The 23,013-nt window shown below is 39.0% G+C and overlaps 2 protein-coding genes across 4 annotated transcripts in view; one reads left to right on the forward strand and one right to left on the reverse strand.

The window, feature by feature from the left end:
* Positions 1-3,055: 3,055 nt before the first annotated feature.
* LOC117265121 (uncharacterized) lies at positions 3,056-13,465 on the reverse strand. The gene is made up of 5 exons (XM_033639541.2): positions 12,930-13,465; positions 7,085-7,143; positions 6,907-6,990; positions 6,699-6,775; positions 3,056-5,044 (listed from the first exon to the last, which is right to left on the reverse strand). The coding sequence occupies exons 1-5, from the start codon at positions 13,337-13,339 to the stop codon at positions 5,000-5,002; spliced, it is 675 nt and encodes a 224-aa protein (XP_033495432.1). The 5' UTR covers positions 13,340-13,465; the 3' UTR covers positions 3,056-4,999.
* A 3,173-nt stretch (positions 13,466-16,638) lies between these two features.
* Positions 16,639-23,013, forward strand: part of LOC117264798 (uncharacterized) — a 39,527-nt gene continuing 33,152 nt past the window's right edge. For 2 of the 3 annotated variants that reach the window (XM_033639059.2, XM_078162965.1), the window contains exon 1: positions 16,639-17,234. The gene's annotated coding sequence lies outside the window, so the exon portion shown is untranslated. The remainder of the gene's footprint in view (positions 17,235-23,013) is intronic. The other variant, XM_033639061.2, reaches the window with a different exon arrangement.

Here is a 23,013-nt window from a genome sequence, read left to right on the forward strand (position 1 = left end):
AAGACTTCTGCTGATATTCATGATATTTAAAGTACTTAAGTATTCAAAGTAAACGTACAAGTAAATGCTGATAATAACAAAGCATGCAGTCAGAACTTTGAGAACTCTAAAGTTTATTTCTTCTTGACATGAACACCACCTAAAAAACGGAGCGACATTACAATGGACGGAAAAACAAAGTCTTCTTTACAACTTTAAGGATTTTTTCCTTCCCTCCTTTTCCTTCATCGGTCTGTCTCTTTCTTCTTTTCCCTGCTTCCTTCCATATTTTGTAGTAATTTTGTAAGAACTTTTACGCATTGTCTGACTAATATTTTGCACCTCCTGCACAGCTTATCAGCTGATACATTTATAAACAGCTTTGTTGCACATATTTGCCAAACTATAGCACTTTTTAGTCCAAGTATTATAGTCGTTTTATTGTAATATTTCTCTTCTACATTGATGTTATTGGGTGTCTTCAGTGTTGCAGTAGCCTACTTTCTTTATTTTTATTCCTTTTAATATGTTTGTGGTAATTTTTAATGTATGCACCATAACCAAAGCAAATTCCAAATGAAAACCTACTTGGTAATAAATCCCTCCCTGATTCTGATGCTTTCAGTGAATAGTAAATGTATAGGCCTACATTTAATGTAGGACATGTAGTGGAGTAGAAGTGACAGCTGATTATATAAAAGCTCAAGTAAAGTACAGATACTCCCTAAAAATACTTAAGTACTGTTACAAAGTAGGCTATTATCATGTTGTTACATTATACCACTTCTGCTCAGCAGTCAATCTGTGAACATTGGGGAAAGGAGTTCAAAAGGGATCTGGGCTGTCGCTCATTTTATGGATGATAATTTATTACAGCATGAGGAGTTTTGTCAGAAATTCCAACTCCAGTGTTCTGTTAAGAACTGTAATAGACTGATAAAAGCCATATCTCTGAGATCATTGGTTGATAGAAGACATTCTGTACTATAAGGTCTCTCCTGGGCTGAGACAGCTTTGCATCAAAGGAACTGACTTTTGGGACAATAAATGTGCCAACACAGTCATTAGAAACTTTTCATTAAAGTCATGTTTCCCTAACACGGTAAGAAGAAAATATTTTCTCAAAGAATCTGACGTTGAAGAGGTTTAGAAAGAAAAGGAAAATATAGGCCCTATTTTAAATTCCCACGTCCTCCTGAGATAAAAGAGGCGAACTTCAAAATTTTAAAGATTTATACAGCAACAAAAATGCGGCACTTAAAGTAAATAATTAGAATTATTGTTTGCTGACTGACTACTAAAACAGATACACTTTGCTACAGGAGCTACAGTTAGTTGAAAGCACAATACTGCCTGAAAGACATACATCCATAGCATAATATGCTCACCTCTTCAGTACTCGGCATTAAAAAAGTCGGAGCTTGCGAGGACTCCCTGAATGCAGCATCAGCGTCACTGAATGGCGTCTCTATTGGACTACAATTATGGCTACACAAAACAATTACAGCTGCTTCAACTACAGATATTGCAATATCTCCCACACGCATGCGTAGTTGGCTGTCTCAGTCACCTAATATGACATTTTAATTATGCATGCCTGAGACAGACGCACGATGCTGACATTTAGCTGGCCGTCCTTTAATCTGTGACTGTAATATAAGAATCATCCCAGTGAAAACAAAGATGTTTGTCCAGTGGTTCGTGATGTTTGGCTGTGACCTTATCTCTTCGCATTTTAAATTATGCGCGATTATAATATAATAACATAACTTCTTTATGATAGGTTATTCCTACAGGGAGCCAGATGTTCTCCAAACAAACGTCAGTCATCATTTACACAATATGCAATGTGGTCATCATCAGTGTTCCACCCTGTGTGCACCTTCACTGCTTCTGAAACAAGCAGAAAACGACCTCTGCTGGTGGAGGAGAGAATGACAGAAACACACACAAACTTGTCACACAGGACAATGAACAGTGTTGGGAAGGTTACTTTTACACATAACTATTATATTCTACATATAAGCTTTTTATCGAAAATAATATATTTCGATGTAACCCCTTTGTGATTACCATTTTGATCAGTAATTGTAATTTAATTACATAGGCCACTTTTTTTCTCAGTAACTGTTACAGACTAAAATTAGAGTTATTATGTAATTTAATTATGTAACTCCATTAAATGTAAGTAGTGACTCCCCAGCACAGACAATTAATTAACTGAAATTAACTCCCTGGAGACGAACCCTAACCTATATGCCTACCCCCAACTCTTAAAGGAAAACTTAGGTGATATTTTTTATTTTACTTACTGTCATCAAAAACCTTAAAAAAAGACCAAAAGCAACAGTGAATGTATTTCCCAACAAGTATTGTGTGTGTATCAAATCCTGATGTTGTCCCAAAACTGATAAAAACCCATCAGTGGACCACACTGTTGAACTGGGTGATATGTTCCTCCATCACCATGAACACACACATACAGTAGTTTATGACTCAGTCCCCATACACCGCCCTGCGGCCACAAATACTCCTATAATGTGCATACTATATAATGTGGATTAATCCGCTGCTAAAAATAGTCCCCAACAAATGCGCTACTTCCCCCAATTTGATTAAAAAAAAATTCTGATATAAGTTATACAGTGCTTTACAGGAAAGAAGAAAAGAAAAGATGAATGGGCGGAGGGATGGAAAAACGGACAGACGGAGGGACAAGCTGGAGACGTAATGCCTCCACTGCCATCACTGGCCCAGAGGCATAAAAAATGGGTTTCAAGATTCTCTGAAACTTGGTGGGAGGCTGCTCCACAGTCCAAACAAAAGTATGATCAATATGACTTTTCAGATTTGACCTTGGAGCAGCCAGAAATCCTCGCTCTGAATATCTGTCCTCCCAAAGGTCAGAGGGCACAACAGCTCCTTCAAATATGCTCTATAAATATACTTGCCTTGCCTTGTGTGTCAGAGATACAATTTTAAAATCATCCTTAAAAGTAAAAGAAAGCTTGTGGAGACACAACATGAGTAATACAAACACACACATCAGTGTTATTAATTTACTGCACATGCTCCTTTTATTGGCCTTGGTTTTGTTTCAGTACAGGTGAAAAAGTGCACAACAGATTTGAAGTCATTTACAGTGACTCACTTTACATCTCTGCCGATCATCTGCGTAATACACGCCCTATGTAAGAATGGCATGATGTGTTTACAGACCACGCCTTGAATAAGGTACAAGAGTGAAAGCTGTCCAAGGATCAACATTTAAACTACTATGGGGAATTTTTCTGTGTAAATATATGATGTGCATATTTGTCAATGCCCTTTGATGTCTGCTTCACAGGTGTAGATTTCAATAAGATAAAAAAAGAATAATAATAATGCTACTTTTAACAATCTAAGTCAACACAAAAACTCAGGAACCTTTAGGAAAAATTAACAACACTTAAAGAGTGTGTTTGTGTGTGCCTGCTACGGGCATCTGTAATTAATGTCAATTTTGCAATGCTGGAAAGTAATAAAGTAGATTTACTCACCTACTGTTGTTGAGAACAATTATGAGATTGCATTATTTGAGTGTTTTATGCAACTTTATAGGCCCACTTTAAAGGGATTGTTTGTTTTTTTCAGGTGGGGTTGTATGAGGTACTTATGAGGTCAGTGTGTTACCTACAATAGATGTCAGTCAGTACACCCCAGTTTGGAGAAGTAGGCAGGCGTACAACACAAAAGTTAAGCAATGTACTGCTGTGGATGGGGTCAGCAACAAAAGGTATTTTAGCCACCTAAAAAAACCGATATCACTTTAAGTGTACGCTATATTGAGAGTATTTTTACTGCTTTACCTTTCCAAAAGACAGCCCATTTCGACTGGGAAGCAGCTAACAACTTTAGTTCCCCATAAATGCTCAAAGCCACCAGACTCCATTGAGAAAAACAATAATTTTAGCTCACTGAACACAGGGGCTGCTGGTCTACCACTGCTTCGATCAGTTAGTTAATTTGTGTTATTGTGTGACTTTGGTGAATCTGAATCAGCTCCTTGAAATGCCAAAGTCACACAATAATATAAACATCCTGACTGATCAAGGCAGCAGTAGACCAGCAGCTCCTGTGTTCAGCAATGTTAAATTTATGTTTTTCTTAACTGAGTCTGACTTTAAAGAAAGCTTGTAGGAACTTAATTTTCTGTTGGAAATCACTGTCTGACAGCAAGGTAAAGCTGTGAAAATTCTCTCAATACAGTGTACACTTAAACTGACATGATATCAGACTTAAGAGGAATGCTTTATTTTTGTTCTGTAAATTATCTACTGTAACTAGGACAACACTTCTACATCACTTCTAGAGAAACTCACTGCTTCTGAGTTTCTAAAATGTGTTTTTTTTAAATGGGTGCAGTCCAATAACATCAATTGTATGTGGGTGGCGGCAGCAACACAAATCTTAAAGACAAACATTTCAGAACTTGGACAGCTTAAACTAAAGCTATTCACATGGCTAGTTTCCATCATTAGTAAAGTTTTTAATTAAGTATTTACATCTTGAAATGAGCCACAAATCAATTCTTAAGTCAAATGAGGGCACCACTTTCTAATAATAAGGCTTTGTAAGATTAAATGGCTTTGTTTTATCCATTTGTAATGCTTCATTTGTAATGCTGCCAAACATTAAGAAAAAAAACTTTTGGGTTGCCAGTTTGTGTTTTTCCAGATTCTTCAAGTGATAAGTGAGAAAACAAAAAAGTTAAAATTATTTTCGTAATTTGGGTGAACAACCCCTTTAAACTGTATGGTTTGTATATGAGACATATTTTCTATGGGAAATACACAATGTATAACATACTAAACAACTATTTACAAAACATACAGAATAACTATAGCTAGAGCTATGTCATGCTTTCAATACAAATAATGAAATTTTACATTTCATTTTGTATTTGAATATTTTTAAAACTGTGTTCAACAGCCACAGCGAGGAGCTGAGCTCCCAGCAGAGACAGACGGAGAAGTGACGCTTAGCATTTCAGTACAGATGTTTGCTCCATTACTTGTTTCTTCATCTGAAACAACAACAAGGCAAATACATACCATGAATTATTTAAGCATAAAAATGTGCACTGAATTACACTAATATTTCTACCAGTGGTGCAAAAAAACTAAACTACTTACTTATTTACTTACTGTACTGTAGTTAAGCAATATTAATACCGGCTGCAACATTTAAGTTGCAATTACTGTAATCCAATAATACATTCTGAAATGGGCCATTCTGCATGGGAACTTTTACTTTTGGTACGTAAAGTATATTTATGATGCCAATACTTTTGTGCCTTTTTATTAAGTGCAATTATGAAGGCAGGGTGTGTACTTGTAACAGATTATTTTTATGCTGTAGTATTGCTACTTTTACTGAAAGGAATATTACACCTGCAAACTGACAATTTATATAACAATTTCTTACCACGTGTTATGTTGAATTTATGAAAGAAACATGGTTTTTCTCTGCATGCCTTAATGCTGAATATAGTATCCAAAAAATGAGCTTCAGAGATGTTTACATTTTATTCTACGGCATAAAATACATCACTAAATACCCTACGTGAATTCTGAAGCTTTGATGTGTCTTTAAAAGGCGGTTGCTAACAAGTGGCTAAATGAGACTACAGAATGTAATCATGCCAAACATGACTTCATTGCCTTGTTGTGGGGGCAAAGTTAAGTCATGTGCACCGTAGTGTATTTTGTTTTTACAGCCTGGCCTTAGCTTTTTATCTCTGGCGATTGAATTTACGCTTCGGAATTCTTAAAAGCAGTGTTAATCTGTGAAGATTATCTTGCTAATCAAAACGTGGTATCATATGCGTTTGTTTGCCACAGACCGTTTTTTCCACTATAATCCAAAATCCAGTGTAAAAATCCCATAAACCTTTTAATGAGGGAACCAGGATGTTGCTAACTTCTTCGTCAGCATACGGAAAAACCCCATCCCTGGAGCACTCTGTGGGTCGTGATAAATTGCTTGCACAGTCGACCTATATGGCCATTTCTTTCTGCGAGAGCGGGTGTACTACTCTTATAGGTGAGAGTGTTTTATATTGTAAGGTTTTAGTGAAAATGGATAAATGAAACTTGGATTATACTGAAAAAGTTGTGTGAGAGTTTGTTTTGTTTAACAGTTTTACAGTTGTTAAACAGTTATAATCACTACTTCACTTAATGAAGAATGTTGAATGTTTTTTCCTCTGTTCACTGCTAAGGCAGGCTAGAAGAACAAAGTTTTTTTCACAAATGCAGTGAGTAACATGCAGTGGGTAACTGGTCATCTTGCTGGTGAACTTTTCCTTTTTAATGTGGTCTAAAAACCATGAAAAAGAAGGCAAGATTAACTATTTAATTATCCTATATTTTGATTTTTCCAGGATACATATTTAATTATTATAAAACATGTGAATTGGTTCTGTGTATTTTTCAGCTCTCTGTAGTATTGTTTAAATCTCTATGCACTGCATGCAGATTAATTTGTCGTGTCCTGTGAGCCCAGGTTGGATGGGTAGAGCTGTATGCATTACACAACTATCAAACTATCTCAAAATAATTGTCATTATAATAAATGTTAAATGTTTGGTGTGCACTTTGAAAATTACTATCATTTTTAATCTTAGCTGAATGCTTGAAATGTAAAATTGAATGTAAGTGAGTTTTAAGATGTCAGACCGGTTTCTGTTTCCTCTTGGCTTGCATCATTTCCTGCTGCTGCTTCAAGCGCACTTCCTCCAGACTCATACAGCCACCTATTAACACACACACACACACACACACACACACACACACACACACACACACACACACAGACCTGTAGAGTCAGTAATGTACAACAAGAAACATATTAAAGATGATAAATCTTCTCTTGTATGTGTCTCACCAACACTGCTGGGGTTAATGGAGACATAAGCCATTGCTCTGCTCAGACGAAGCTCCTCTAATGCGGCGAGCTCCGCCTCCGCCTCTGCTCAACCAATCACATGTCACATAACAATTAATTTAACATGGAAAACAATGATATAAATCCTCTCTGATTCACACACCAGATGATGACTTACTTCTCTGGATCTCTCTTCTTTTCTTGGGGTTCGGGGGGATGATGGTGAAAGCTTTGTGACTGAAACAGAAACATACTTGTAAAATGATAATTTTATATTCTCACAATGTAATGCTAGGTTCCTGTCAGAGCGTTGGCTAGCCTTCCTTTCCTGCATTAGCCAATAAACAGCCGATACATTCTAAGCATATTCCACTTGTTAGCGTTGCATAAATTTAAGACCTGTTCCCATCCCTTTTTTCCTGATCTGTTGTCATCAGTTGTTGAGGGGAAATTATTGTAACAAAGTACAATAACACTTCACTTAGTCAGGACGTGCATGAAAAGGTTGGATCACATCAATACGTAATTATGTCCTGGAAATGTAATTATGGAAATAAATAATATTTTGCGAAAAAGTGTCAGTGATAGAATGGAAACAAATGGTTTTCGTGAAAACAGGCTGATTTTTGAGTCCTGATAAATCTGCCACCACCGACGTTAGCTATCAGAGTTACTTGCAGTTAATTAGCCTCACATCCCACGCAGCGACCAACAATGGTGCTCACAGTTGTATTCAGCTAGCGTTAATGTCTTTATTTGTTCTATTTTTTGATATCCCGTGTGAAGTAAAATGTAAATCCATTATGTTGCAATGCATATACTGTAAAGAGCAGGGGTCATCAATGAGATTTGTCAATTTTACTTTTTTAAAGCAAACACTGTGGGGGCCAGACTTTATTTTATTTACTTTTTTTATTACTTTTTTAGATGCAGTGAGCAAAGATATGTTTGGAGAAAAATGGGTGCAGAGTTTCATAAAAGAACACCTGTCCTACTGTTTAACACGGGGAGAATGGATCATGCTTTGGGCTTGTGTTGCAGCCAGTGGCACGGGGAACTTTTCACAGGTGGAGGGAGAATGGATTCAGTTAAATTCCAGCAAATTCTGTAAGCAAACATCACACCATCTGTAAAAAAGCTGAAGATGAAGAAAAGATGGCTCCTACAATGATCCTAAACACACCTTGAAATCCGCAATGGACTACCTCAAGAGGCACAAGCTGAAGGTTTTGCCATGGCCCTCACAGTCCCCTGACCTAAACATCATTAAAAAAAAATCTGTGGATAGACCTCAAAAGAGCAGTGCATGTAAGACGGGCCATGAATCTCACAGAACTAGAAGCTTTAAGCAGAAAAGAATGGGTGAAAATCCCCCAAACAAGAACGGAAAAACTCTTAGCTGGTTACAAAATGCAGTTACAAGCCGTGGTACCTGCCAACGGGGGCGCTAATAAGTACTGACCATGCAGGGTGGCCAAACTTTTGCTTCAGACCCTTTTCCTTTTTTGTAATTTTGAAACTGTAAAAGATTAAAATTAAAAAACAATCTTGCTTCCAATATTAAAGAAATGTTTAATCTTTAACTTCATGTCTTTTGGAAATCAGTTCATCTTCTACTTAACTACTCACAGTATACGGAATTTTGGCCAGGGGTGCCCAAACCTTTGCATGCCAATGTGTAAAGATGTTATGATAATGTAAAGTGGAAAAAAAAAAGTTTAATAAGAGCATGCAGAAATAAAATAAAACAAAATGTTAATTAAGAGCTATGAGTTTGTCCCCATTTTTGCATGAAGATATGGCACATGCAGCATCCCATTTATAAAGTTTATAGGATGGGAATTTGTCTCAGCTTCCCAAATTTAATACAAACTGGCCAACCAGCAAAATATGGTTTAATCGACCACCAAAACCCAATCCGACCTGTAAACCCTGAACTTTATGCATTACAGTAGCACGTTGTCAGGATTAAGAACAGAGACTTGGACTGAGCGCAGCAGAGTTAATGTGTGTGAGAGATACAGGGAGAAAGTGACAGAGAGAGGGGAGGAGACAGTGAAAGGAGAACAATTGCATGCAGTGTTTCTAAAAGTTATTAATAACTTACTCAGGACGCTGCTGTCACTTTTTGACATGTGATATTTTTCAAGTAAGCTTGCCTGATCCTGCTGCATCACTAACACTAATAATTAGCTGGCAGATGGATTTATAATGTCTTTAGTACCCACAGGTCAAACATGCATATTTGGGGTTAGTAAATCATTCCTAGTTTTGAGGGTCGCTTCAATATAGGAAAATAGTAGATATCCTAAATACTGTAATGCATTTTCTTCTTCCTCACATTTTCTGAATTAATTCATATTCTGTAGGCTGTATGGAAAGCTTTGGTGGGCCGAATGTGGTGGCCAGTTGACGATCACTGGTACAGCATATACTGTATAGCTGTGCTTGCTTACATAATATAATACAGCAGGGAATGTTGACTCCATGGCTGCAGTCTTGGACGTCACTTTTAAACTTCTGTGGCATAGAGTTAAGTGTGCAGGCGTTACCTTTCCCACATTTACTGTTTTATATGATAGACCACTGGTTCCCATCCCAACAAGGATCCCAAAATCGGAGAGCTCACCAGATGTATAACGGGATATAACAGAAAGAGAATATTTCCTTTGTGAAAAATTATCTTCATCTGGGGCGGCATTAGCTCAGTCCATAGGGGCTTGCCTCAGGAACCAGAGGGTTGCCAGTTCAAGTCCCCGTACAGACCAAGTATGGAGCGTGGACTGGTAGCTGGAGAGATGCCAGTTTGCCCCCCTGGGCACTGCCAAGGTGCCATTCAGCAAAGATCAGAACCCCAAACTGCTCGGGGCGCCTGTCAATAGGCTGCCCCTTCGCTGTGACATCTCTCCATTAAATGCATGCAAAGGCATTGTTTGAGCATGTGTGTGTATTTTGGGCCTGTGTGTATGGCAACAGAGTGGGAAAAAAATTATTTCCCCCTCTGGGATTAATGAAGTACATCTTCTTCCTCTTCTTTATTTTCTGATGTTTATTTATTTATTTATTTATTTTTACTTGCGAAATACTGAATATTTTTAATGTTTGGGCAATAAAAAATCCTTACATATGATGTTTGTTGGAGACAATGATCATCACAGTACCACAGTACACGTGGTTCCTGGTAGAAGTGAAATCTCAAACAGTCAAACAAACAGCATTTCACCTGCAGGTCTGTCATGCCAGTGGGTGGTAAAGCATGTGGGATTAATCCACTGCAACAGATGGCCACAGACAGCAACAGGAGGAGGAGGATACTGCAGGACAGTTTACCTGCCTTTTAAAGTAAACACTCCCTAAAGCTGGAGAGCAGCCGACAAGTCTGAAATCAGACTGAAAGGCCTGTTTTATTTTTGTCTCTTTTCACTCTGGACTAAAGAATAAGAAATGCCATGACATTAAACCTGAGACACTGAATATTATTAAAGCTTCGGGGCATGAAAGCATTTGTTTTACTCCTCAAAGCTCATTTCTGGCATGAGTGTGCCCCAACACACATCTACTCCAAGATGGAAAACATAAAATTCCTACATTTCTAAAATTTCACTAAGATTATTAAGAACTTTGTTTTTTTCTGTATAGAGACAATGAAATGCCCAATCATTCCTTTATCAGCGATCATTTTCCGCCTTTATCCAATAGTAAACTGTTCCGTGAAAAAATCTACAGCTGTGTTTGTCTTCAAGACTTGCAGGTTCATTTTCTCCAGGCTGCAGAGATTCACAAGGCAAATTAAGACAGTGTGATTATCTGATTAGTCATTTTGATCCATTCAAACTAAAAGTAATCACACAGATAAGGGTGTGAAAACCACAAGTAAAATATCTGTCAAAGACAGATATAAGACACTTAATTGTCATTGTAGATATACAACAAAATTATGTTTGGTGAATCTCAGGCTTAGAGCTGCAAACAAACCAAATAAAAACATTGAATTGAATTAAAGCTAAATTTGCTGAGTTGGAGATATTGGCCATAGAGATGTCTGTCTTCTCTCCAATATAATGGAACTAGATGGCACTCAGCATTTGAAAAACTCATCAGCCTTATTCTGACAAAGACAATATTCCTACTAAGCTCTTAACATGAATAATGAAAAAGAATATTCCACTAATATTCCTTTTAACATGCAGCCGTGCACACTTGGATTTACATGCCCCAACATGTTGTTTATCTTGTCAAAATGTGGTAAAAGTGGAACAGCTAGCGACGCTTGTAATTTTGCTTCTTTCCATCAAAATAGGATTTTTTCAAAGTTTCCTACTGCTGGTGGACTTGTTGGACTGTGCTAACACAGAAAATATCAGTGCTGCAAAAATTGTCATATTCAAAAACATGTTAATATCTAAGTCTTTCATCATTTTTAAAAGTAGGTGTTTTTCCTTCTAACCAGTAATGTTTGCTTTTCTTTTGAGCACGCATCTCCTGCCCCACAGCCCTGCAAACTGTTGGCAACTTGGTTTGTACACAACGCACACAGCTGACCGCAAACAGCTAAGAGACCGTGTGTTGCAAACTGCCGTAAAAATCAAATACTGAGACGCATATTGTGAATGTGCTGTATAAATGTCCAAATAATGCTACTGAAACTCTAATAATATCAGCATATCCCACATCTTCACTGGAAAATACTAAATTCAGAAAAAGCCCTAGATCGGAATATCCAAAACGAATATGCTGTTTACATAAGCTCCATTAAATTCAGAATATTGTCTTATTCAGAATAATGGTGAAATATTAGTGTGTGTGTAAACATAGACAGTCTCACTTTCCAGAAATCATGACCTGGTTACTCAAGATAATCCACAGACCTTGTTGTGAGCAGTTTCATTTAGGAACTATTTTCTCTCTACCAAACTGCACCCACCAACTATATCACCACGCAGAAAGAAGCATGAATCTACTGCTAGCTCACCTGGTGCCACTCAGCTTGCAAACGTTACAGCTCAGCCAAGGAGGAGACCATGAAGGCCCTGGGTCCACCAAAGGGTCTTTTTCCCAGTTGAAAATGCCAGGCACTCCACAGACAACACCCAGCTGTGTGTGTTACAGAATGCTTTGGAGCCACTGCAATTTTTCAGCTGAGATGCTTTGGTTACGTCTGGTTGCTCTGATGTGGAATATCTGTGGAGGTCAATATGTTGCCCAACTGGCAGTGCTTGGTGTAGAATTCCTGCCCAGCACCTCGTCCTACTTTGTAGTTCAGCGTAAAGACACGGTGCTCCCATTGCAAAATAATTATGCCCACCTCAGTAGAAAAAAAACGCTCTGGTGGGCACAGTCCCTAATGTTTACATTTTACACTGTCACAAGCAAAGCCTCTCATCCATGAGTACATGAATGAAATTAGTTCCTACATGAAACTGCTCACAACATGGTCTGTAGATTATCTTGAGTAACCAGGTCGTGATTTCTGAAAAGAGACATTGTTGTTGAGCTTTTCAAATGTATTTTTGGGGTGCTTTGAGCACCACGAGCCGAGTGCCATCTAGTTCCATTATATTGGAGAGAAGACAGACATCTCTATTTCTGATATCTCCAACACTCTGCAACTCACAGCAAAGCAATCTAGACTGATAAATAACACTACAGGTAAGCGGAAAAATATGTATGTTTGATTTTGGGGTGAACTGTCCCTTTAATGAAAACATTCATGAGACCTCAAATGCTCCATGCAAACAGCCTAAACGTGGTAACGTGGAAAAATGGCAAAATATATACTCTCTGCAGTGATTATTTAACCCACCTAACAACTATTATACAGTTCAAGTATGTATTTTGTATGCTAAAAAAATACCATTATTCAGTCTTTTCACCATCTTATTACCACTAAAGAAATTTGTAAGAACATATGGGACAAAAACCCCTTATATTACATACAAATCAATGTTCCCACATGGGGTGGAAGGACACTAACTACAGATTCTTGTTTTAAAGGACACCCAGACATATGTCTTCTGTCTCACCTCTGACTTGCGTGCCTCGTCTCAGCCCTGACCCCCCGCTGCTCCTTCTGACAGGCGATCATCTCCTGGCATTTTGGGTTAACGGCAGCATGTATCACAGAGTTGGTCGCCCTCCGATAGTCCGGGTTTGTCCTGGGGCAGTTTGTGGACGGTTTGGGGGCGGTGGAGCTGGACCTGGTCCTCCTATCACAGCTTCTTTGGACTGCGGCGCCCTGCGCTCCGGTGCGATGCTCACACCTGTCCCGCTGCGGATACCTCGGGCAGCTCGACGCGCGACTTTTACGCACAGCCGGTACTTTGAGTTCACTTTGTCCTCCGTTAACCGCCCGTACCTTCACCGGTTTGGTTTTCTCGAGGGTCTTTCTCGCAGCTTCCACTGGTTCTGGCTTAATAACTTTTGTGGCTGGCATTTTTTTATGTCAAAGTGTCGCCTCTGAGTTTATGGAAGAGAGACGTCATCTTCTGCATGCTTATCAATTAAAAAACAAAAAACCTAAAATCTAAACTTTCCTTCTCAGTGGTGTGGTTGCCATGGAGTTTGCGCCCTAGCAACTGAAGTGTCAAGTCACACAGATCGGGGTGGAAGTTCTGGTACGGACTTTCAAAATAAAAGACAAATAATCGAACCAAAATGAGGAGGAACTGTTTAATGAAAATAAGTAGCCTGAAGAAAATAAAAATGCATGCTAAGGGTTTATGGTGATGGTTGCAAGTGCGGACATCTGGTGCACGTTATGTTTTAGCTTATCAGTGACTGCATCCGTGTTAATTTTTTATGATCAAACTTTTAATTGCTTTTGCAGAATTTGTGCATTCATTACAAACTTACAATCAACACAGAAGTTAAAACAATTCAAAGAGACATGCACGTTCCTCTTGGCAGTGTGTAACACAGTCATATAACAATATTACCCCTTACGTTCATCCAGTGAGCATAAATAATTAGCCTATATGATGTACAGAGAACAAGGAAAGGATACACAAATATCAGATATTTATGAAAACCTTTGAACTGTTATTAATTGTCCAGATAAGATACTCAACGGACAGTATCCTAGCCAGCCCATCTCTCTGTTCCTCCAGGCTGATGTTATCAGTGTTCATTTCTTAATGTTATTATCAAATCAGATCATCAGGGACTATTTAGCATAGCAGAAGTCCAACCAACCAGCCCTCACGATAAACTGGCTTTAGATGCATAAACAACAAATAATTTGCAACAATTTTGACAAGCAAATGATTATTTTTAAAGCAAACATCAGATTTCAGTTTCTCAAATTTGAGTATTTTCTGGTGCTTCTGTTGCAGCCCTAAGAGCATTTTTTGTGCTTTTATCCAAGTAATAGTATCCATAAAGTATCCACCCTCTCACCCGTATCAGTAAGTTTGAGGGTTCTGCACAGTATCTTAGCTGTTCCTAGGACTGCACACTTCTGGTCTGAGGCTTCAGATGTTGTTCCTGGAATATCTGCCAGAGCCAGTCTCCCAGTTTGGGGGTCACTGCCCCGAGTGCTCCTACTACCACTGTATATATTTCGCCCCAAAAAGACACTGAACCTTTAGACACTGATGCTGATTAGAAACGACACTGGAGACAGTTTATGGTTGTGAAATGAACATTCAGTTCACAGGCAACAGCTCTGGTGGACATTCCTGCAGGCAGCCTGCCAATGGCACGTTCCCTCAGAACTTGTGACATCTATGTCACTGTATAGAGTGGCCTTTTGTTGTGACCATCCCAAGACACACCTGTGTAGTAATGACACTGTGTCAGTATTTTAATATGCCACCTGTCAGGTGGATAGATCATGTTAGAGAAGGAGAAGCTCACTAAGATGGATTTTAACAAATCTGCAAACCAATTTAAAAAAAAAAACACTTTGATCTTAAACTTAACCCTGTAAAATGGGAGCAAAAGTTGTTGCATTGAAATTTCTGTTCTGTGTGTGAGGACCAACAGAAAACCATCATGTCACTGTACACTGAAACGTGCAGAGACATCACTGTTTTGCTTTGTGGACTGGGTGCGACATGATTGACTGTTTTGTGCCCTTTTTCTGTGTGCATCGATGAAGTAGTCACCCTGAAACACATTTGAAATTCTACAATTATTTTGAAGGCAGGGCTGCCAGGTTTCCGGTATGGTCCTGACTGTCTGAGCTATTTGACGCAGCTGCAGATTAAAGTCAGTGACGCAGCAGAGTATATGTTGTCAATAGGTGTCCGAGGCGCTCAGAGCCAAGTCCAGTCTGCCAATGACAGAGGCTCATCCGATTACTGACACGCGACTCTACACAGCTCACGTGACCACATACCGTCAGATTATAGGCCAGGCTACAACATAGAATATAAATATACTGTATGTATTTGTCTTGTTTTAGTAATATACACACACCAAAATAAACTACTATAAGTTAGATTTTGTTTTGATAGTTAGAATGTAATACACTTTTTCTTTGATATTTTTCAAAGTTACAAAGTAGCTACTTAAAAGGATTAAAAACAAACATTACAAACAAAGAACAAAGGCACAGTTTTTAAAAAGGAAGAGAAGACGAAGAATAATTAAAGTTACCTAACGAAGAGATTTGGGGTTTTAAATGAAAGGTTTTGTGTGTCTGAGATGGTTGAAAGCTACATGCACAGCCTATGAAATGGTGGTTTGGGGGTCCTTTGCCAGAAAATGTAGCCTTTTCTGCATTAAATTACAGTGTAAATGTTTTCATTTTTTTGTCTTTATTTTTGTCAAGATAAAATTCCTCTGTTAATTCTATGATTGTATCGGGCAACACAAAAGCACATGTTCTAAATATTTCAGCTGGAAAATGTCACTCAAATTAACACGTACCGACCAGGAGAAAACTGGTCCAGTGTCACTTGCTGGTCCAGGCCACAAATTAAAATGGGGATTTTGGGGGTCCTCTGCCAGACCACAAAGTCAGTTTGCTGTCTTTCTCTTTTCTTTTCTTTTCTGGAATCCTGATTTCCCTTTCTGGGGGAGGACATGACAGTCTGGTGCACCAGCAACACAAGCGGTCACGCACATGGCTCTAGCTGTGTGCTAGAGACAAATCCTGTGCAGGGGTGGACTAAAGCATTTTGTGCCTTTAAGGGGTGAGAGGGGCCTCAGAGAGCTTCCACTATTTTTTTTTTGACTAAGTTCAGTATTTCAACCAATTTATTCAGCCAATTTTAATTTAGCTATGGCACTAATTAGCTGAGAAATAAAAAATGCAAAGAAAACTAAACTTTTCATTCCAGACTTTTTGAGGGCCCCCCTCCAGGTGGGGCCCTGGGTAATCAGTCACACTTCTCCCCCAGCTACAATCAGAGACAAGAAATTATCAAAAGGAAAAAAAACCTTTAAGAGACACAGCACAACTCCAAAGAGACACAAAACAAAAAAAAGAGGCAAAACGACCACAAAGTCTGTGTGTCTTGCTCATATGTAGCATTCTGCATGCCTGTGCCCGGGGACCCATCGTCTCATAATCCCCCCATGAATAATGTGATGTAACACTGCATAAAGAGTACTAATCTTTGATGCTTGAAATACATTAGCTAATAATAAGTTGGTAATTTTACTGATGCAAACTGTTGAATGCAGGATAATGGCGTATTTTATGTTGTGGTATTGCTACTTCCTCCATAGTGTGACACTGTACAGTTGGCATGCTGCAGCCTGCTTGTACAGTATGAGAGTCTTTGCGGTCCTCCTGAGCTCTGAGTGGTGCTGTCTCGCCGCCGTCGCCTTGTGAAAACTGCCGTCCATTGCATTTCTCCACCAGCGGACTAACCAGGCCCCTCGCAGCCGCTACACGGTGGCCCCGAGCCGGGCTGATTCCCACTTCAGACCCGGCAGGTGTGACGGTGGTGGTACACCAGAGAACGACGGGCACCATAATCCCCCCTGGCTGCTGGATTCACGGACTGCTCCGCGGGAAAAGCCTGGGATGTGATGAAATCCTAATCAAAGTGCGACACACACAAGCCCATGCACATCATAAACGGGCCTACCTTGCACCGCAACTTTGCGTTTTTGCCTCTCTGCAGGGGCTAAAGGCAAAGAATCAGAGGTGAGGCTGCTGAAATTATTGTCTCGGGGACGGTTACGCGCACTTCGCAGCAGCCCCTGCGCTGTCAGACGAGGAAGTGAAGCTTCATACACGCCCATTTCAGCCTGTCGACCCTGCTAAAAAGCCCAGACCCGCTCATCAGATAACACCAACAGACTTTATAGACATGCGGTCACTTTTGGATGGACGACACCGGGAATAATCTGCAGAACGACGCCAATTTCAGTGGGTAAGTGGCCAATGCGCTTTACGCATAACGTGGACATGACAATTTACTAAATGTTATTATCGTGAGACTTCTCCACTGTGAAGGCCTGTCTCCATCTTTTTTTTTTTTTTTTTTTTTTTTTTTTTTTGATAGTCACATGCATGATCTCTGGCCTAACTGTCACCGGTGTGCAGTGTGACTCATTTAGTGTCACCGCCGTCGACTGCGGGAGTAAAAAAAAAAAGTGACGCTGTCAACAGTTAACAGGCTGCGGGCCAGATGTCAGCATCTGCCCGCGGTGCGTGGAGTGGCACCTGCTTGCGTGAGGATGTTAGCTGAGTTCAAGCTGCAGACTGAGACCCAATTTAAACCAGAGACCTCCTTTTAATGAGATTTTGAACCTATTTCTATATGCAAACAGCCAAACTGTGGAGACAATTCAGTAGGCACAACTGTAGTGATGTTAGGGGCCTCCTGGAGCAACTCTGGGACCGCCAGGCTCCAAAACTCTCTGCTGGTTTTGACTTGACAAAATCCATGTACTTAGTTTCAGAGCTGAGACAATGGGTTGACTAACTGATTAGGTGATGGACAAACATAATTTGCCCACAATTTTGCTAAAAATATTTTAAGCACAAATGCCACAGGTTCCACCTTTTCATATGTGAGGATTTTCTAGTTGCCTTCATCTTTTGTCAGAGAAAACGAAATATCTTTTGGTTTTGGATTGTTGGTCAGACTAAACTAATCATCTGCAGATGTCACAGTGAGCTTTGGGAACTTGTGATTGCTGTACTTTTATAGATTCAACAAGACCACAGCTGATTAATTGCAAAAATAAGCAGTGGGGTTAATCAATGATAATAATAATCATTATTTTCAACCTTAATCACTACAATATTTGCACTTGTGTCACCAGTGAGACAGAGTGGGGGAAAAATGAATTTTGATATTTTGTGTATATAATAGTGTTGTCACGATACTGGAATTTGTCATTTCAATACAGTACCTTGAAAAATATCAGTATTCAATACCATTTTTGTTACCACAGTGAAAATTGACATAGAGGGTGTACAGGTTAAAAAAACAAAAAAAGATAAATAACAGAAGACTATAACATGACAATTACATATTTTATTTTTTTGGTTAATAGCAGAAAACAGCAGAATGACTGTGTCAACAATAAGAGAGAGTGACAAAGTACAGCTGGTACTGACATGGGTGTGTTACTGATTGGGCCTACCGGGCCCCAAGGGCTCAGGGGACCCCTAAGCCAGAGCGTCTGTGTGAAGTTGCTCTTATTAACTTTACATTACTTGTCAAAGTAGTCATCATGCCAATAACAGAGCCCCAAAAGTCCTAAAATAAAGAAAAAAAATTAAGGAATAACCCAAACATTCACTTTGAAGATGTCACAACTAAGAAACCATCATGATACGTTAATAAAGAGTGTTTCCATCTCCTCAGTTTATCTGCAGGACTTTAGATGCACTGAGTGCTTTGTGCAATATGTCCCCTTCAGTTCTCTGGGGAGAAACAACTGCATGTTTTATCTGCTGCTGGGGGGAGGCTCTTTTGTGCATCCGGGCCCAGGGGCCCATTATGTCATAATCTACCTGTGTTTACCAGTGTATCGATACTTTTGAAGATGAGCATTTAAACACTTTCAAATATTCAAAATTGATATGTATCCATAAATTGATATTTTTAACAACACTAATATTGATTCAATATCGTCTTGAGACACAGAAGCTAAGTATCTTTTTTTAATTATATAAATGATCAGTATTGGAAATACAAATTAAACTGTTGGTAGCCTGCTAGAAAATTAGAGTTTGGCATTTTCAAGGTGGTGCAGTGGTAAGCACTGTCGCCTCACAGCAAGTAGGTTCCAGATTCAAACCCAGCAGCTGGCTGTGGCCCTGTTTTTTGGAGTTTGCATGTTCTCCCCATTCAGCATGGTTTTACCAGGGTTCTCCACAGTCCAAAGACATGAAGATGAGGTTAATTGGTGACTTGAACTTGCTTGTGAGATGCTTGAGTGTGAGCGTGAATGGTTGTCATTCTGTATGTGTCAGCCCTGTTATAGTCTGGGGACCTGCAGGGTGTACCTGAGAGAACTGTAACATCACTATAAACTGCCACACTGCACCTCCATGTAAGGGTATTATCTATTATAGTGATGCTAGAAGAAAATGTTTTATAAAGGAATCTCTGGGAGATCCACTGGGATCCCTGTGCTTCTCCTTGCAACGTGCGGAGCACCATTTTAAGCCTCTTAGTTTTTTCAATTTTGACACATGAACTCTTGCCTTGGCTCTGATCCAACACACACAGCTGATGGTGACAGTAACAACGTCATGAATCAGTGAAGGATACAATCAGCGGCGAGGTCTAACATTTTAAACTTCAGCATCATTGACAGCTGTAATAAATGTGACAGACTGTCACATAATCGTGTCCTTAAAAGACAGGTGGAGGGATTATTTCAACACATTCAGTTTATTACTGTCATACCAAAAACCTATTATTGGTTTCATGTTTTGTGTGTGTGTGTGTGTGTGTGTGTGTATTTTGTCATTGGCTGTGGGCCAATATTCAGGTGAAATATTAGTGTAATGTCATCTGAGGTTGTCTGGTTTTGTCTCCTCTGTTGTGTTGTTGTAGGATAGTATTTCGTATAAAGTAAAGTCTTATGAGCTGTAGCCAGGATTCTAGAAAGCCACCAACCAGATAAAGTCTTAAATTGTTTTAAGTATTTGGCTTTTTGATGGTCAGTGGTTTTCAGCATGTTTTATTTAAATGTAGCAGTCAACTCTGAACAGCTAAACTGTCTCTTTGTCTCCATTTTCTTGATAATTAGTAGCAGTAGTTCTTTGCAGGAAATCTTTGAGGAAATAATTAGGAAATTACAAACCCATAGAAAATAGTATTATTGTATTATTATAACCCGTTTTTTTCTAAACTGTGTTTTAGTCATCAAGGTGATGTGAGGTTGTGTTTTAATGTTGTTAAGGTGCAGTGAGGCTCACGTTGGTCTGTACCTTACTGTGGGTGTATTCAAGTTAGAGTCTGTTAAATGACCCAGCAAGGAGCTAATGGAGGCCGAGATTTACCCGAAACACATCTGTTTATATCACATAATGTTTGACCATATGTAAAGGCCAAAGTGTCATGGTCACACTCACAGGAAAGATTTAAATATGCATAATGGTGCTCACTTTCTAACTGTCTCTTCCCAATGGAGGGAGTTGAGTGAAGAATGAAAAAAAAAACCCACAAATAAAATACTGAATTTCTTTTTTGGAAAAAAACCCCCAACTGAATCCTGAAAGAGAAATACTGGATCTAAAAATACTGATATCAGCATAAATAAGAGGAGAGAGGGGATGCTGGCTACTTGCTAGAACCCCTAAATTTCTAGGAAAATGACCGGCCTGCCATCAACCAATCATACACTGATTGGAGTGGGGCCATGTATGCCTCCCCAACAGCAATAATTTTTGGGTTGTCTGTTCCATCCGTCCCATTCTTGTAAACCCGATATCTCAGGAAGGCCTTGAGGGAATTTTCTTCAGATTTGATACAAACATCCACTTGGACTCAAGGTTAAAGGTCAAGGTCACTGTGACCTCACAAAACATATTTTGGCTATAACTCACACAAAAGTCTAATAGGATAAATGATGAAGTGATGACATTTTATATCCAAATTGTCAAAGGTAAACTTTACTTTGACATCATGATGTTTTGCAAAAACACTTTTCTGGCTGTCACTCAACATCATATCTCAGGAACAGAAGGGGAGACATTTGGTCAGATACTGAATTGGTGACACTAAACTTGAAACTGTGCAGATTGTATAGATTTTCTGTGCTGCCAGGGGAAGATGTGTGTGAAAGATCAATTTTTAGTACATGTAGCTTCTTTGCAGCAACATCCATATTTGAACTATCATCTACTGTCATGACTACATATGAGTCTGAAAAGACATGGATCTAAACTTAAAGGAATTGGCCACTTTAGAATGAAAATATAGACAGTACTTACTGACCCTCATGCCGACAAGAAGTCCAGTGTAGTTTTTTAATCCACAAAACTCGTTCTGGGTATCAGTGGATAACAGCTAGCTGGAATAACAGCTACACTTGAAGTGCATGGATGGAACCCACATTTTGAAAATGTAATAAAACTCAGCAAATACATTTCAAAAACGTCAGAACAGCTCATCTGTCGTAATCCAAGTGCCCTGAAGCAGCGGCATGCAAAATTGACTTGAAAAGACGTCATTTATTCCACTTTTATAGCATAATTTCTCATTGTGGTCAGTTAGCCTGCCCTGCAGGCGTGCTGTGTTTACATGGCAACTCACGCACACTTGTTATGACTGTTTCTTTATTAAGAAACAGTCATAACAAGGGCACAACAATACAGTGATGGCTTTTCTTTTCTTGGTTAGTAGCAGAGAGCAGCAGATTGACTGTAGTAAACATTAGCAATAAGAGAGAGAGAGAAAGCTCAGCTGGTACTGGGGTATCTATACTGTGGAAAATGAGTATCAAAGCCACTGAAAATATTCAGAATCTATATGTATCAATAAACTGATGCTTTTAACAACACAGCAAACTGTGCAGCATACAACACCCTCTTCACCTAGACCTTCTTAACATACAGTGGCATGCAAATGTTTGGGCACCCTAGGTCAAAATTCTGTTTACTGTGAATAGTTAAGTAAGTAGAAAACAACATGAGACAGGAAACAGGAAAGGTTTTCTTCTGATGAACCTTCCATGAAGGTTGTATTTGTACAGGTGTCACTGTGTAAGTAGAACTTAATGCAGAAACAAGTTGTGAACAAAACATTAACATATCATCAACTTTTAAGTTGATGTGTTGAACTTGTTAACAAACAGTTACTTATTTCCACATCCAGCAGTTACAGATCAACATGATGATTCATTGATTCAGAGGTGTTTGTGTTTGTATCCACCTGATGAATCCAGTCCATATTTCTTCCTCTTTTTGTTCTGGTTTTGGTATCCACCAACTCCTGAGGGAAATACCTGTCTTTTTAGCTGCTAAATGCTCCACTATGTTCACCAGCTTGTCTCTAACTGTGTCTTTCTTCTGTTTGCTGCTGAGCAGGTAGAGTATTGTGACTTTCTCAACCCAATCGGCAGAAAAAATGTTGGCATTGTATGTTTTTGCAAACCACGGATACATTACATTTGCACATTATTGTAACTGATATGCTGAAACTTTATGTTTCAACAACAATGTGGTTAGTGTGTTGTTAGGTTTAGGCACAAAAGCAACTTGGCTTTAGTTAGGAAAAGATCATGTTTTGGCTTAAAATATCTAGGGATGCACCAAAATGAAAATTTGTGGCCGAAGCCGAAGCCAAATAATATTAAACGCTTGGCCGAATACCGAGTACTGAATACCGAATATTGTTGTTTAGTTTTTCATTAGTTTTTGCAGATGAACCCCCTCCAGATTAGTGTTGTCAGGGTACCAATATTGGGACCCACTGTATGATACCAATGAAAATATCATGGTTCTGAGTAGTATCACGATACCACAGCGAAAATGAGGCAGATGTGCCTTTTGTCATTTATAAAAAGATAAATCACTTTTCTATAATACATCAATGATATTTCAATGGAATAAATTACTTATTGACTTATTCATACTTCAAAAACAGCATCAATGAGTGATTAACATAGGGGGGATCAAAATAAAATAAATAAATAAAATGAGAATCAACCAGCCACCCTCCTCCCCTGACAAGTAATGAACAG

This window comes from Epinephelus lanceolatus, chromosome 20 (genome assembly GCF_041903045.1).
Source record: "Epinephelus lanceolatus isolate andai-2023 chromosome 20, ASM4190304v1, whole genome shotgun sequence".
In the NCBI taxonomy this organism is placed as follows: domain Eukaryota; kingdom Metazoa; phylum Chordata; class Actinopteri; order Perciformes; family Serranidae; genus Epinephelus; species Epinephelus lanceolatus.